General features: G+C 38.8%; 1 protein-coding gene across 1 annotated transcript; it reads right to left on the minus strand.

The window, feature by feature from the left end:
- Positions 1-18: 18 nt before the first annotated feature.
- Positions 19-17,706, minus strand: ddx17 (DEAD-box helicase 17). Its single transcript, XM_051712576.1, has 14 exons — positions 17,522-17,706; positions 17,383-17,440; positions 17,004-17,160; positions 16,715-16,811; positions 11,541-11,674; positions 11,383-11,448; positions 11,068-11,209; positions 10,727-10,887; positions 10,357-10,529; positions 8,761-8,871; positions 7,277-7,338; positions 7,135-7,194; positions 1,255-1,485; positions 19-1,068 (listed from the first exon to the last, which is right to left on the minus strand). Exons 2-14 carry the CDS (start codon positions 17,427-17,429, stop codon positions 557-559), a joined length of 1,953 nt encoding a protein of 650 aa, XP_051568536.1. The 5' UTR covers positions 17,430-17,440; positions 17,522-17,706; the 3' UTR covers positions 19-556.
- Between the last annotated feature and the right edge of the window lie 717 nt (positions 17,707-18,423).

The raw sequence follows: 18,423 nt of genomic DNA on the forward strand, positions 1-18,423 counted from the left end.
GATCAATGAAAATGAGAGCGCTCTGGAAAACAAACATTTTATTAAAATCTATAAAACAGTGGTGTATGAAAAAAAAAAAAGTGTATATATATATATATAGTCAATACAAGTTTTCCTGATCATGTTTTTTGCTGCAGATACAACCAAAGACGACATCAATGTCAACATGAGAAATATTTGGCTCAAATAATTATTCCTTGAATATGTAATGGATGCTATCACATAAAAGACAATGCCTACATTACACTGAGGCTTAAGCTACTGAAACATAAGTTCACAGATTTGCACCACTTCTAAACATGTTTAAAACACAAATGAAGTATGAATTAATTCCGTTTGTGTCAACTGAACAGAAAAGTATTGTATTGGAGTACCACCCCTTACCTCAACACCTTGGACCACTGCTTTGATCAAATATTAAGTCATCCTTTTCTATGATAACAAAAAGAAATAAAGAGAGCACACCATTTATTACACTGTGATATTCAAACGCACAGACTGGAAGCAGGGCAAGTTGCATTAAGAACAATTAGAAAACACTGGATTTCTCTGGATTTTACTTTCTGGGAGGGGGAGGTGGGGGTGGGGCAAATGGGTATGGCCCAGGGCCCATGAACCCCATGATTGGCTGTGGTGGAGGAGCAAACTGTTGTGTCATGAGTGGTTGTGGACCTGGACCTGGCCCAGGTTGAGGAGGGGTTGGAGGAGGCTGTCCAAATGGACCCTGTGGGGGTCCAGATTGATTCTGACCTCCCCTACCCACACATGATTGGGAGTCACCCCCTCTGGAGCCATACTGAACCCCTCCTCCACCCCCATAGCTCTGGTATTGGTCACCTCCCCCACTGTTGTAGTTGTTCCGTCCATCCCTGCTGCGGTCTCTGTAAGAAGAGGACGACCGGTCATCACGGCTGCTCCCACCTGACCGTCCATCTGTCCTGAAGTTGTTGCTGCAGCTGTCCTTGTTACCCCCGGTTGCAGAGCGCATGCGACGATCACATTCGTCCTGGAACATCAGGTTGGGGTTGTTTGAGCTTGAGCTGTTGCCACGGTAACGCATCCGTCCACCTATGGAGAATCCAGTGAGAGGCAAAGGATTAGGCAAATTACATAAATGAGAAAACATAGTCGCCTTAAAATGATTAAATCTGGACTATCCTGGGAATCCACTTCATATACATAATATACATTCTTAAGTACATTATACAGACTTGGATATTAGTTTCTAGCTGTAGATCATCTTAAAACACTTACCACCAACCCCACGGCCTGTGTCCACCATCTGCAGTAGTTTGGGATTAATGGCCTGTCTGGCCTCCTCTAGGACCCGCACCAGATCACGAGCCTGCCGCAAGTTCCCAGGAGTAAAAAAGGTATAGGCAGTTCCTTTGTTGGTACTGCGGGCAGTGCGTCCGATGCGATGAACATAATCTTCAGAAGAGTTTGGGTAGTCATAGTTGATGACAAACTTTACATCCTCCACATCTTTATGGTGCCGAAATAAAGGGATTGAAGGAGGAAGAAGAAAGACAAATTAGAGAGTGACAGTGTCAGATGAAGCTTTGCTTTATCCTCTCAGTCGTTTGCTTCACTACGACAGCAGCTCTAGTATTTTTCACTCTTCTGTGTTCAGGATTTCCATCTTGAGAAAGGTTCATCTTTCACTGATAAATTCAATATGAGTGCCACACAAGACAATGTAGAAAAAAAATAACAACAGCTTATCTATTCTTATCACTTTAAAGGTAAATAGAAAACAACACAAAGCTACTTACGGTGCTGTTACAGAGGGGTCATGTCAAGATTATTCCTGTTTTGAAGTTTCGATTTTTAATTCATTTTCAAATTATTTAGTTTCAGTTATTTTGCAAACTGTGCTTTTTTAGTTTTCAATGAATTTTAGTTTGCAAATATATTTTTATTTGTTTTCACAGGTGAGTAAATGACTGATTTAAAGCACTGTGTTGGCATAACAGCTGAGATGAGTGAGATGACATCCCCGCTCCACCAACAGAGCTGGACGGCATCTCACTAGCCGGGTTTCCATCCACATATTTATATGCACATATTGGGATAATCGCATTAAAATGTGGGATGGAAACGTGGATACATTTTTTATTTGTTAAGACGTCACAAATACAGTGGAAACACATTTATTGAAATTATGCCTATAGAATTTATATAGGACTATAGCTGTTCATCAAAAAATGAGTGCCTCAAGCCATGAAAATACATAATTCGCTCAGAGAATATCATCAATATCATTGCACGGCATTGATTATTCTGAAAGCCTGTCATCAAAATGACTGGCTACTATCACCTCCCAGAACTGTCCAGCATGCTTTTGCTGCCAGAAATAAGGCATCTGCCGCTGAATGCTAAGATGAGGTTCGTCACAGCATTTTGTCTGCGTGCTCAAACTAAGTAATTCATTACATTTAATAAAAGATCCACAGTGGCTTCAACTTCTATTTTCATTTCTATTATGCACAAGTTTCCCCGGCAGAGATGATTTTGTTCTCTTGAACACGAGATGCACACGCTGCTTTTTCGCAGATTGTTTATGCAATATTTCAGTTTTATGCATACATTACATGAGTATACGTGCAGATGAGCCCTCTTCTCTTCTTGTACACCTTGTTGTGTGTGCTTTGTGCACTTTCAAGTTTGTTTTCAGATACAAGCCGCATATACAGGTGCATCTCAATAAATTAGAATGTCGTGGAAAAGTTCATTTATTTCAGTAATTCAACTCAAATTGTGAAACTCGTGTATTAAATAAATTCAATGCACACAGACTGAAGTAGTTTAAGTCTTTGGTTCTTTTAATTGTGATGATTTTGGCTCACATTTAACAAAAACCCACCAATTCACTCTCTCAACAAATTAGAATACATCATAAGACCAATAAAAAAAACATTTTTAGTGAATTGTTGGCCTTCTGGAAAGTATGTTCATTTACTGTATATGTACTCAATACTTGGTAGGGGCTCCTTTTGCTTTAATTACTGCCTCAATTCGGCGTGGCATGGAGGTGATCAGTTTGTGGCACTGCTGAGGTGGTATGGAAGCCCAGGTTTCTTTGACAGTGGCCTTCAGCTCATCTGCATTTTTTGGTCTCTTGTTTCTCATTTTCCTCTTGACAATACCCCATAGATTCTCTATGGGGTTCAGGTCTGGTGAGTTTGCTGGCCAGTCAAGCACACCAACACCATGGTCATTTAACCAACTTTTGGTGCTTTTGGCAGTGTGGGCAGGTGCCAAATCCTGCTGGAAAATGAAATCAGCATCTTTAAAAAGCTGGTCAGCAGAAGGAAGCATGAAGTGCTCCAAAATTTCTTGGTAAACGGGTGCAGTGACTTTGGTTTTCAAAAAACACAATGGACCAACACCAGCAGATGACATTGCACCCCAAATCATCACAGACTGTGGAAACTTAAAACTGGACTTCAAGCAACTTGGGCTATGAGCTTCTCCACCCTTCCTCCAGACTCTAGGAGCTTGGTTTCCAAATGAAATACAAAACTTGCTCTCATCTGAAAAGAGGACTTTGGACCACTGGGCAACAGTCCAGTTCTTCTTCTCCTTAGCCCAGGTAAGACGCCTCTGACGTTGTCTGTGGTTCAGGAGTGGCTTAACAAGAGGAATACGACAACTGTAGCCAAATTCCTTGACATGTCTGTGTGTGGTGGCTCTTGATGCCTTGACTCCAGCCTCAGTCCATTCCTTGTGAAGTTCACCCAAATTCTTGAATCGATTTTGCTTGACAATCATAAGGCTGCAGTTCTCTCGGTTGGTTGTGCATCTTTTTCTTCCACACTTTTTCCTTCCACTCAACTTTCTGTTAACATGCTTGGATACAGCACTCTGTGAACAGCCAGCTTCTTTGGCAATGAATGTTTGTGGCTTACCCTCCTTGTGAAGGGTGTCAATGATTGTCTTCTGGACAACTGTCAGATCAGCAGTCTTCCCCATGATTGTGTAGCCTAGTGAACCAAACTGAGAGACCATTTTGAAGGCTCAGGAAACCTTTGCAGGTGTTTTGAGTTGATTAGCTGATTGGCATGTCACCATATTCTAATTTTTTGAGATAGTGAATTGGTGGGTTTTTGTTAAATGTGAGCCAAAATCATCACAATTAAAAGAACCAAAGACTTAAACTACTTCAGTCTGTGTGCATTGAATTTATTTAATACACGAGTTTCACAATTTGAGTTGAATTACTGAAATAAATGAACTTTTCCACGACATTCTAATTTATTGAGATGCACCTCTATGTTAATTTAAGAAACAACTGGACATTTAGATTAATCAGTCAGTGCAGTTTTTACCCAGCTGAAGTTCCTCCTGCTGGAGAATCATGGCCAGTAGATGACGGAGATGATAAAAGAAATTAAGATTTTGTAACATGCACATATCAAGTTATTAAAAACGGAAAATATTTTATGATTGCTTTTATTTGAGTTAGTTTTGAAGCAATGCAGGACAGTTCCGCTTAAGGTTTAGTTTTTACGGAAAATTTAGTTTGAATTTTTATTTCCTTTTTCAAGGTTATTTTTTTGACATTTCATTCAGTTTCAGTTAACTATAATAACCTTTATGTCAACAGCTCATTAAACTAAGGTGGATTTTTCTTTTTTTCATCACACATCAAAAGTCTGTTTCTCATTACAGTTGAAAAGGGGCTCTGACAACACTGCTATTGACCCTAAAAGAAAACAGTCTCCTTTTGGATAATGATGATAATAATTAGTTAATGCTATTGTACATGGTACATATCTAAAGATTGCTAACAATACAACATAGTCATGTACAGTAGTGGCCCAATATACTACGCTGCTTAACATAAGTTCAATGAAACTTAAACTTGTCATTCTATGGAAATAATACTCATGAACAGGGCAGTGACTGGGCCATGGTTGGTACTTACCCTAGGTTAGGTTATTCTTGGCTGGGATCAGTCCTTAGTCCCGTGGAGCGGCCCAAGAGGAAGAGGTTAATGTGGGCTTACGTGCTGAGCTGCCCCCCTTCACCCTCGGCCCTGCCCCAGCAACGCCAGGCGGGAGCAGAACCGGCTCTCCCCCAGTTCTCTCTCTCTCGCTGGGTTGCAGGGCCTCCACAAACCGGACCAGACTGTATCCAGCACTCTGAACTGCCTCTCTCTCCCATCTCTCTATCACTCCGTGGGCCATTCTGGCCCAGTTCTGTCTTAGGGCAGACTGTCCTGGAGTCTAATAGAGCCATGAGGGGCCATGGCATCACACAATTTAGTTTTTTAGGGTTTGGTCAATCAAGCAATCTTAACATCTAAATTTGAGTCCAAAATGTAAGCTTGTTGATGCTGCTAGCCCTCCAGATCCTCCAGATAAACAGGTCTGCTCTTAAGTGCTGAGAGAGTCTATCTATATCAAGTCTTGTGCTAATGTCTGATTGAGCTCAGGTTATATAGTAGAGGAGGCCACTGTACCGAACTAGCACAGCACGCCTGGGTTAGTCAAAAGTCCTGAAGGGGAGAAAGAACAATAAAAAAGTAAGATGCTCTGGCATGACCAAAACATATCTGCTTTTTCCTTTCTAAATTATCAAGAAAATAAAGCACACGAAAACCAGACATAACTAAATAAAAAAGTCTCATGAGAGAAATAAGAAATTCACAATGGCCTCACAAAGATGTCCCAATGAATGTCCCAGAACTAAAAAAACTAGTTAAAAAACTAAATCGCCTGTATTGACTTGTTAAAAGAATATTCCGGATTCAATACAAGTTAAGATCAATCGACAGCATTTGTGTCATAATGTTGATTTTCCAGTGAGACACTTACAATGGAAGTCAATGGGGTCCATTTTTGGAGGGTTTAAAGACAGAAATGTGACACTTATAATAAAAGCATTTACTTGTTTGAACTTATTAAACACACTTGTAACACATATTGTTTATGTCTTGTGTCTATACTCTTGAAACAGTGAGTATTTTAATGTTTACAGATTGTTGACCCCATTGACTTCCATTGTAAGTGTCTCACTGGAACACACATTTGTGCCCTTTTAAAGAAAAGTCGAATCAAAATAAATTTTTGTGGTAATCAACATTATGACACAAATGCTGTTGATTGTTCTTAACTTGTATTGAATCCGGAATATTCCTTTAACATAGTGCAAGATAACTAAACACTTGCGAGTAGTTTCTACAGGAAGGAGACTGGTATTAGGACCCAGGGAAGAGGAAGGAAGGTTAGCAGTTCCGCCAGATCCGTGCTAGGGTCAACAGCGAGCCGGTGAGCCCCACTTGTGCGAAGATTTTTATATTAGTAACAAGAAACAGACAGCACAACTTTAACATTTTTGCAACAGTTCGTGGACAAGTTACCAGTCCAACAGTCACCACCATCAGCTCTGAATCATTTTCATATGAACTGTGAATTTGACAACCCTTAACAAAATAAATATACAATATTGCACATAACAGAAGGAGGCCAGGAAGAGGAGAGAGAGAGACAGAGACGGACAGAGACAGAGAGAGAGACGGACAGAGACAGAGAGAGAGTGAGACAGAGAGAGAGAGAGAGAGAGACGGACAGAGACAGAGAGAGAGTGAGACAGAGAGAGAGTGAGACAGAGAGAGACAGAGAGTGAGAGAGAGACAGAGACAGAGAGAGAGAGAGAGAGAGAGAGAGAGAGTGAGAGAGACAGAGAGAGAGACGGACAGAGACAGAGAGAGAGTGAGACAGAGAGAGAGTGAGACAGAGAGAGAGAGAGACAGACAGAGAGAGAGAGAGACAGAGAGAGAGAGAGACAGAGTGAGAGTGAGAGAGAGAGACAGAGAGTGAGAGAGAGACAGAGACAGAGACAGACAGAGAGAGTGAGAGAGAGACAGAGACAGCACGATACACAACATCTGCTAACAAGAAAACATCCAAATATTTGTGAAAACTTTTCCAACAACTGTAATGAAAGAGTGCATTAAAGAAAAGCAAACCATGGCTTATTTCTGGGTACAATACTAGTATTGATGAAACGATTATTTGAATATGAATATCATTAATATTTAGCAGTGAAACAGAACATTTTGACCTGTAGTATGTTTGTTCGTTCAATGCAACATGAAAGAGAAAGTGATGAAATGCTGAAGCATACCCAGACCACGTGAGGCAACATCAGTGGCGATCAGAATTGGGGCTTTTCCGCTGCGGAACTCTGAAAATACACAATCACAACACACTGAGAACGGTCCAGCAGCGAGTCATCTTTGATCAAATCTGAAACATAAAAGGATTACCTGACAATACCCAGTCCCTCTCTGGTTGACTCTTGTCTCCATGAATACACATTGCAGGCCACCTGTATGAAAACAGACACAACAATGCAGCTGATCTGATATGAAAATAAATAAACTACGTGTATTGGGTGAAAATAATTATTTAAAGTTTACATGAAACAGCATTAGCAACATCATTTATTTCTGTAATGTGCTGTATTTCCAAGTGCAAAAGAATATTTCTTAAAATGTAAGAGACAAAAGTGAAGAGCAGGACTTGATTTAATCTCCCTGGAACGGACTGAATTGTGAAAAGTGGACATCCCATTTAAGAATGTGTGTTTGTAGTCTAGATATTTTTCTTTGTCCAGATGTAATAAATTATTCAAAATACATTACAAAACATTTACTTGATTACACCTCTTCTATGATGAAGATGTTTTCAATTACTGAGTTCAAAGTCATGCTGATATTTTTTCTGGAGCTTAAATTAAAAATGTCACATGTAACCGTCTGGACACAGTTCTAGACACAAAAAATCTCGTTTAAAGTTCAAATTCGAAAAAATGAGTTGGCATGAGTAGTGTGAAATCATCTTTTATTATTATTTATTTTAAAAAGCAGTGAAAATGTTTCTTTTAAAATATGATTAATATTTGAAAAAGAGAGGACCCATTTAGACCCTCAAGAATAACTGTGAAGTAAAATAATAAATATATATTTCGTTAAAGTTCAGGTTATTTGGTGTAACCCTGAGAAAACTTCTTTTTCAAGATATTTGTAGAAAAAATATATTTTTCACCTTAAATTGTTTAGATTTTGTTTTTAATGATTTGTGTAGACTCTTGTGTATTCAAGGTGCAAAGTCAACCCAGCCATTATATATGTTGTTTTTTTGTAGAAAATGCTATTGATGTTTTTCCAAAAATTTAGTTCAAAGACTACATTTACACGAACTTGACATGTTTTAAACTGTTTTTTTTTTTAATTCAAATTTTTATCACCTTGGACAACTTTATCTGTAAAATGACCATTAACGTTGAGCAGCACAAATGACCGAGTTTACTTCCGGCAAGATGTTAGAAAGCAGCCAAACAAACATGTACGGATACCACCAGGAATGTGTATTAAGAAATTAAACAGGATCCATTTTTAATAACCGGTCACATTATTAGGGTGGTCAAATATAATTTTTTTTAAATTAAATTACATGCATTAATTACACTGGAAACAAATTCAAATGATCAAGTTTGTTGAACCTCAGAAACCAAAGGAACCGTTCTTCTATTACAGGTGCAATATTGTAATTGTTTATTTAAATGAGATTGACAAGAACACCACACATTAAGGTGTATCATGACTGTTCATTTTTAACATTATATTTCATAGAATTAACCACACTAAATTAACATGCTATATTGACAGCCTTAATAAAAACCTTTAAAACTCAAAGTTTCCATTGTGTGAATCAGTTCATCAGAGTCCTATCTAAAGTTCGGTCTCACCCATCTCTTCGCATCCTGCGAGTCAGTTCATCGCAGCGTTTCTTTGTCTCGACAAAGATGATGGTTTTATTCTCTTTTTCAGCCATGATTTCCTCCATCAGCTGGATCAGCCTGGAATCACAAACCTTCTATAAACCATTTTCATCTTCACTTGTTCTGACACACAGAAAGGTTTGGAAATGTCCCGCTCTAACTGCAGGATTTACTTCTATTCATACAAGATAACAACAGGACTGATCTCTACACATGTCTGTGTTACTGTGTTATTATGAAACAGTGTCACACTTTAGTGTTCACTGTATTGTGTTTAAGTAAATCTGTAATCAGTTACTACATGTACTGTGGAGCTACTTGTAATTACATATTGTTACAGTTGTTACTATAGCAATGAAATAAATTAACTTGTAACTCAGACACTGTGAAATAAAGTGTGTGCGTGTTTGTGTGTGCGTGCGTGCATATGTATGTGTCTCAGCATTTGTGTGCGTGCATATGTATGTATCTTAGCGTTTGTGAGTGTGGGTGAGATGCGAGCAAGAGAGAGAAAAAGCAAGGGTGCTTTTTAACCAAAATGGAAGTACATATTGGGTATTATAGATACCGTTTGTCATTCTTATCTGATGTACTTTGTATTAATCGGTTATTTCGCTGTGGTAGCCTGTTCGGCTCTTTGAAATAACTTAAATAATTTGTCAAGTCCTGGACCTACTTAAAGGAATATTCCGGGTTCAATACAAGTTAATCTCAATCGACAGTATTTGTGTTATAAAGTTGATTACCACAAAAATCAATTTCGACTCGTTCCTCCTTTTCTTTAAATCTGTGTTCCAGTGAGACACTTACAATAGAAGTCAATGGGGTCAATTTTTAGAGGGTTTAAAGACAGAAATGTGAAGATTATAATTTTATAAAAGCACTTACATTAATTCTTCTGTTAAACTCATGTATTATTTCAGCTGTAAAGTTGTTTAAATCATCATTTTACTGTTGTTTAAGGTTTGTTGACATTATATCATCATGGTAATGAAGTTGTAAAATTGTCTAACTTTCCACAGATGTGGTTAATAAGTGATTTAATCACAGTAAAATCATGTTAACACACATATTGTTTACGTCTTGTGTCTATACTTCTGAGTATTTTAACGTTCACAATTTGTTCACTTTTTAATGCAAATCTGCGGTGTGTGAGACTGGAAATGCCAGAGTAAAGAAGATTTGTGTGGTATAGTAAAGACTGCTGTATATCATAATCATACTTTAAAAGTATAATATTGTGTGTAATCTGAGCTTCACTGTGTCTCTATTAAAAGGGCACGCATGCACAGACAACCTCTGAAACTTACTGACATCTACCTGAAATAAACTCTGGAACATAATCTGGAGCAGGTTATGTTCAGAGAGTAAGTTGCTATGGCTACTAACATACCCTGAAAGTTACTTCAGTTTTTGGAACCGAAAGTCGAGGTTATCCACTTACTCTTAAATATCCCAGAGTAAGTCACGAAACCTGCTTTCTGGAATACCCCCCTGAAAACAAGATAACCCAGGCTTTTGTTTACCTAGGGTTAAGAATTTGAAGTGTGAAAGTCAGCTCACTTGTTGTCTTTCTCATTCTCCATGCAGACGTCCACTATCTGCAGGATATTGTGGTTGGCGCTCAGTTCTAGAGCTCCTATATTGATCTGAACATAGTCGCGGAGAAAGTCTTCCGCCAGCTGACGCACCTCTTTAGGCCAGGTAGCACTCCACATCAGAGTCTGTCTGTCAGGCTGAAGAACAGAGAAATAGCAGCAAACTGACAAGATTCACAGCTGAATTAACTGGTATTCAGAATAAATTATGATGATTATGAACATGCAAGGTCTATTTTTAAACTAAAGGCCTAATGTGTGTATGTGATCCACAAACATCCATGAACTGGATGCCAAAAGGACATTTCAAGTAAACATAATAGCACAAAACTCACTCTGATTTGGTCAACAATTTTGCGGATTTGAGGTTCAAATCCCATGTCCAGCATTCGGTCGGCCTCATCCAGGACCAGGTAGGTGCAACGGCGCAGGTTGGTTTTTCCTGCCTCCAGGAAGTCAATCAAACGACCAGGTGTGGCGATGCAGATTTCAACACCTAAAGGGAGTCAAGCAAGAGTGTACTGTTTTACACATCCATAATAATAATTAAAATAAAATAAAAACTTAACCATAGATGGCTGTGTCTATATGCAAGTGAGAACAGCACATGAAGTCTATTTCTCAGTGCCATTCAGAAATAACATTTTTGTTAGTAGATCTGGGTGAGCTCCCCTACCTCTCTCTAAATCTCTGATCTGTGGACCCTTAGGGGCTCCACCATACACACAGGTGCTCTTGATCCGGGATGATTTGCCGTATTCATAAGCCACCTGCTGCACCTGCTGGGCTAATTCACGTGTAGGTGCCACTACAAGACACTAAACAGAGTAGAGAGCAGGAGAAATGTCGGAATTATAGAATGTAACAACAAAACACAGATTCATTCTAGTCCTAGAGTGCATCAAACAATATCATATGATACATCATTCTGACTATAAATCAGTGCCTAATTCTACCAGCTGCACAAAAGGAATAAGGTGCAGTAACTTACGATGGGCCCATCCCCTCTTTCTAGGTAGGGCTGATGGTTAATGTGCACTATGGCAGGTAGGAGATACTGTGGAGGAGAATTAAGTAAACATGAGATGTTCTGTGGATATTTGAGCAAGTGTGTCTTCTATAGCAGTGGGTGTAGGTTGGGTCTCTTACAGCAAGTGTTTTCCCAGAGCCGGTCTGAGCGATGCCCACCATGTCTCTGCCACTGAGAGCCAAAGGAAAACCTTGAGCCTGGATAGCGGTGGGCTCCTTAAAGTTCTGCTGCAACAGTATGTCCATCACATATTCTTAAAAACACACAAACAAAAACACTGCTATCAATGCAAGAATCTACAGCAGATTCATTAAACACTCGGAATACAACAGAAATTACTACGGAGGATCTTATACTTCAAATCATATTTCTTCAGCATTTTAAAAGTGGAACCAATGATTTGTTTTAAAAGTAGCATATCTATTGGCAAACACTGACAGGAAACTGAAACAGACCCACTGAACCAATACATTTCCGGACGTTTTTGCAGTCTTTGAAAACAAATGGCAAGCTACATCTGAGCCATCTGCTCTAGTTTAAGACAGGGATGCACCAATGTATCAGCCACCAATATTTTTCACAGCGCGTTATGATTTGACTTAATATCTAATCAAAATGTCCTACGATCCACGATGTGAAGTTTTAATGAACTCAAATATGTATACAAATTAGATATCTTTAAAAAAAAAAATAAATAAATAAAAATATATGTTATCCCCTTTTCTCCCTAATTTGGAATGCCCAATTCCCACTACTAAGTAGGTCCTCGTGGTGGCACGGTTACTCACCTCAATCCGGGTGGTGGAGGACAAGTCTCAGTTGCTTCTGAGACGTCAATCCACGCATCTTATCACGTGACTCGTTGTGCATGACACCGCAGAGACTCACAGCATGTGGAGGCTCATGCTACTCTCCACGATCTACACACAACTCACCACACGCCACATTGAGAGCGAGAACCACTAATCACGACCACGAGGAGGTTACCCCATGTGACTCTACCCTCCCTAGCAACCGGGCCAATTTGGTTGCTTAGGAGACCTGGCTGGAGTCACTCATCACACCCTGGCTTCAAACCGCGACTCCAGCGGTGATAGTCAGCGTCAATACTCGCTGAGATACCCAGGTCCTCTATACAAATTAGATATCTTTAGTATCTTAAGATAGAAGTTACTACTAACAGTATTTCATAACAGTAATTAAACAATTCCCAAATTCAAACTAAACATAGCCTAAGTGTATTTTAAATACACTGAACTAAGAATATTTTAAGAGGAAAATGCCAACACTTGCATTTCTTAAGTGTATTCATTAAAATTATATTTAAACAATAGTCTACATGCACATATTATTTGATATTTTAATTTGATTAGTTGTGCATTTCAGTGTAAAAGGAGTAACAGAGCACGTGCTCAAATAAGCGTGTGAGCATTTGAAAGCAGTCGTGTGTCAGTCAGACACTGTGCAGGTACCGAATTAAGTCAGTGCTTCTACTGGTACTGTAGAATCACTGGTATCATTACATCTTTTTTATTTTAGTACCGACTTGGTACAACAGTACCAGTACTTTTGACAACACTAATCCCTAGTATGCATTTTCGTGCTTCAGTCAGTGCTGTGTGAGCAAGCGGCACCCTCTACCGGTCTGGACAGCAATATCATTATCCATTACAGCACGATAGAATTTAAAAGAGCATTTTGTTCCTTTGGTTAAAACTTTAGGCATAATATGACTTTGTAATGTTCTATTAAATACGGTACATACATATAAAATGTTAGCTCTGTTGTTTAATGTTTTAGAAGTACAAAATAACCTGTTTTCACATCAATCATCATGCTTTTTTTTTTATTTCTTTTTTTTTATCTGTATCGGCCAAATTTTTTTTTATTGGTGCATCCCTAAGATCTACCATCAGAATTTAAGCACACAGTAAACAGCTTTTCTGCGCCCTTGAAGGGCACTGTGAGAAGAGGATGCAACTCGAAACGTCGTTCCAAATTAAAGAAAAACAAAAACAAAAATTCCACAAGACTGCTAGCGAAGAGTACATTTATACAGTAATGCCATGCTCCCTTTAGAGTGCCCAGATCAAGGGCTGAGTGAATAGGGCATAGGGAGCACCCAAGCTCCCTTCAGAGTGCCCAGATCAAGAGCTGAGTGAATAGGGCATAGGGAGCACCCATGCTCCCTTCAGAGTGCCTAGATCAAGAGCTGAGTGAATAGGGCATAGGGAGGATCCATGCTCCCTTCAGAGTGCCCAGATCAAGAGCTGAGTGAATAGGGCATAGGGAGCACCCATGCTCCCTTCAGAGTGCCCAGATCAAGAGCTGAGTGAATAGGGCATAGGGAGCACCCATGCTCCCTTCAGAGTGCCCAGATCAAGAGCTGAGTGAATAGGGCATAGGGAGCACCCATGCTCCCTTCAGAGTGCCTAGATCAAGAGCTGAGTGAATAGGGCATAGGGAGGATCCATGCTCCCTTCAGAGTGCCCAGATCAAGAGCTGAGTGAATAGGGCATAGGGAGCACCCATGCTCCCTTCAGAGTGCCCAGATCAAGAGCTGAGTGAATAGGGCATAGGGAGGATCCATGCTCCCTTCAGAGTGCCCAGATCAAGAGCTGAGTGAATAGGGCATAGGGAGGATCACTTTCGATTGGAAATCGCCCTCACTCTATATAATTCTGCGTGCAGCTGAATTTAAAAATGAACGGTCATAACGATGGAGTAACTCACTGACTGACATTCATTTGTCGATTTCTTCAATAAAACAATCGCTTCTAGATGTGAGATTAAATAAATATGGTATTGATTTGAAAAAGATTAAACTCATATAATCGAAAAGAACATGATTATTGGAACTTTTTTGTTGTTTTTGTTGTTTATTGGCCACTAATGACGAAGAGCACAGATATTTCTGCTAAACTGTACACTTCAGAGGTAATAAATTAATCTAATGTTGGCCGATAAGATTATTTGAATGTTTATTCAATTTTTAATGTATCTTAATACATTTCTGATTTCAAAAACCCTTGAATGTGTTGAAATCATTGATAATTTGGAACAATTTACTTCAATATCTGCATATGTCCGGTGCTGAGGTAGCTGAAGAAACTCAGTTTTCAGTATGGTACAATGTTAAATAAAAAATTGTTTCAGCAAATCTTACACATTAATGGAAAAGTACATATTACTTTTACTTATAATGTAGCGTTACCCTGCCTTAATTCAGCCCGAGTGACCTTACATGGGTTCAAAAAATGAATAGATGGATATTAATTAATCCATTAATTTATCCATTACTCCATATCATGTGTGTAACTTCCGTTGCCCTTTTCATTTCTTTAATAAATTTGCAGATGACGGTGGCAGAAGTTGTTCACTTGTTTTTCAAGTGGAGAAGTTTTTACAGAATTTAAGTTTTATAGAATTTTCCGGCATGGGAAAATAAATAGTTTATATAATGGCACGCGAGACTCCACAAGCGGAAAATAGGGAAAATAGTGGAAAATGTGTAGCGAGTGCAAGTACAGCACAGAACCTCATTATAGTATTTTACAGACATAACTAAGTAAACGAAAAAGAACATACAGCTCTGCTCATGGATATCCACTTTATTTTCTGCTATGTGCCTCAAACCAAATGCTGAATATCTTTTTTTCCCTCAGACTATCCATCTCATGAACAGTTAAACTGCCCCCAATACTCTCCATTGTGGCAATACAATCATGTGCATATTCAACTATTCATATTTATATTCCATTTATATTTATTTGACATATCCTACCTCTTCTGCACAATACATTAAATCACCTTACACATAACTGTATATAATATATCAGAACAACATTATTGCCCTACTGTAGTTTCCTCTATATATTTATGTGTTGTATCTTATTTTTTATTCTTATTTCACTGTTTATGTATATATGTTTATATGTATATTTCAAATGTTTGTATGTATATATTGTATATTTTTTCTATTCTCTTTGCACTGGAAGCTTCTGTCAGCATGAGAAATTCCTTGTGTGTGTGTGTAAGCATACTTGGCAATAAAGCTCATCCTGATTTAAATGAGTTGATGTCACTAACCTGGCAAACTTGGGCAAATTTTGCGATCATTTAGTCCTCAAAAGCACTCATTGTATCAACACGGAACCTTGTAAACTCGACTTGTGCTTCCACCCGGACCAGTGCAAACTATGACCATTTCAAGGACTGTTCGTTGGTGACATCAAGTGACGTCACTGTTCTGTGAACATTTCCTGCTTGTCAAAACAGAGATGGGCCACTTCTATTAAAATGAATGGAAGAAATCAGAACGCCCAACGGCAGCCAACGGTCAACGGAAAAAATACAGCCTCATCACCGCTGCCTTTAAACACGAAGCACGCCTCTCCTTTGGAGACCGGTCTCTACCGCTGGCGTCTTCGTGGGTCCAGGAACGGAGCGGTGTGGGTCCGGTGTGAGTTAGATGCAGCACAGGGGATTGGAGCATGCATCACGGCCGGGCCGCTCAAGAGAAGCTGGCGCCACATGTGCCTGTGACCAATAAAGTGTTACTGCTTATTTGAAATATGTTCTTTTGTCGTAATCTTGACCAACCATTTTGGAGATTTCGGTCTTTCCCCATTCATGTAGAGATAGGAGCTGCACTGTCTTGCCGCTTGCTTACATGGAAAAATGTATGTGTTGTCAAATGTAAAAATGCCCAAACTGCCCAAGAGCGTTCCAAAAACGGTGCCAAGTGGACCGACTTACCTTGAAAAAGAGACTTTGTTGAAAGGATCCAGAAATACGTTTGGACCGTTCTATTTCCTTTGTTTTTGTTTACACTCTTGAAATGGTCTATAAGCGTCAGATGGTTAGTACAGAGACTGTGGGCCTGCCGTCTGAGGCCGAGACTAGGGGAACGCTAAAAGAACGTTAGGGGAATGTTAATAAAATGTTAGGGGAACGTTCTACAAACCCAAAAAGAACGTTCTATTTCCATAAAGAAAACTTTCCTGGCTAACTAAAAACAAACCTTAAAAATGTCAAGTCATTTTTATTTGTATAGCGCTTTTCATAACACACATTGTTTCAAAGCAGCTTTACAGAAAATTAAACTGTAATATCTACAAAGTCTTACAGTCATCATTGTGTAGTTTGATTAAATATTATTGTAAATTGTGTATAAAATAAATAATTAAATAATAATTGTATTTAGAACCCCAAATGTATGTTCTGGGAACCAACAATTGTTATCTGGGGAACAGATTACGGTGATTTAAATGGTCATTTGAACTAAACTCACGTGGGAACTGAGCTTGATGGAAGTTGGTGATGGGCTTTGGGCAGCCGGCACCTCTGACGGTAATCTCTTTTTTCCTGCGAAATTCCTCGACATCATACTATGCAATATTCAAACAAATCAATCAATGGATGAAATGTCTTTCAAGAGTACACAAACAACATGTTTACAAGAAAATTAACCACCACACAAACTCAAAAACACTCAAAAGATGTCTAAAAAAGCTTATAATACATTTTAACATTTAAAACGGTGTTGTAAAGCAGAAAACGATGTGTAGGTTGTTTATTACCTGACTCATGCGATGAACCTCTAGGTGTTCGTTGTAGAAGTTCTTCTCAAACTTGGGCAGCTGGTCCAGGTCCCATCTCTTCTTTCTCAGTCGGGTTCCAGGATTCCCAAACTTCTTGGCAGGAGGTGAGACAGGTCGACTGGACCCAAAACGAGGCCTGTAAAAGATTGAGGAGCAGTGTTTAATTAATATGTTTAACAGAAGTGCTAAAGACTTATTAATAATTTGATCACATGATGAACTTTAATAATGAAGATTATACAAGAGTTTTAGTCTCTCAGTAACACTGCCCCACCTGAATTCATTTTAGACGATTAAACCTCTGCATATTGCTGATAAATAATTATGATAAAGTTTAGTGATAAATATAAGTACCTACCCTTTGTCCCGTCCTCTATCTCTATCTCCATATGATCTTCCTCTCATCTCCTTTACCTAAACAACAATAACAATAACAACAACAACACTACAGTCACTCATTTCTCCTCTAGATGAACTAAATTCACCGTGTTCTTACCTTTTTTTCAGAAATATGTTTTTCTGAAGAGATGTGATATGTTTTAAGATGATATTGTAGACAGGCCGCAGATGTAAAACAGACCTTTATAAACAACTAAACGTTAAAAACACACACGCTTTGTGTTAAGAAACGTGTAGTAAAATGTCGCAGGCCACAGGGTCCACCCCATTTCACGGCGTAGCAGTTTGTACGTTAGACTGTATTCAGAGTACATGAATAACGCAACGAAACAGCGTAGTGTGATGATGAATTGAGTTTGCGATCAAAACATTGAGCGAACTGATCCTAGTCCAAAAGCAAGCCTTTGTTTAATCTAATTACGTTTTGAATACCTCGAAACATGTTAATTGCGAACTTTATAGTTTAAATGAAAATACGAATAAAACAACAGTTAAGGTGGAAACGTTATACTAAATCTTTCATTATATTACGGCAAAGGATATACTGAAACGTTTTTATCTTTTAACCACAAACGATTGTGATTTGTCGATAGTTACCCGCGCACAGAAAAGTAACAGTTACCACGTGACATCGCAGTTCATGATTGGCTGCGTATGATTCACCTAATTAAAGCTTTGTTTACCGTCAACAGGCGCGGAAAAAATCGCGATGGGAAGAAGGGGCTCCATATGGTTAGGAATAGGCTCTTTCTCCTAACAAAAAAATAAAAAAATAAAATAAAATCTGAAATTCTCCTGATTTAATAATTTTTTTTTTTACATTTCCTTAATATTTCTCTTATTTCGTTGTATTTTCTGACCATACATTTTGGCGAGGTTTAGCAGTACTGTACACTACTGTAGATGACCTTAAAGTAGTTCAATTCATCCCACCCCATCTGTCTCATCCATTTTCACTCCCAAATCTTTAGTTTTCCTCAAACCTTCTCTTCCCAGTACT

This window comes from Myxocyprinus asiaticus, chromosome 12 (assembly GCF_019703515.2).
Source record: "Myxocyprinus asiaticus isolate MX2 ecotype Aquarium Trade chromosome 12, UBuf_Myxa_2, whole genome shotgun sequence".
Taxonomy (NCBI): Eukaryota; Metazoa; Chordata; class Actinopteri; order Cypriniformes; family Catostomidae; genus Myxocyprinus; species Myxocyprinus asiaticus.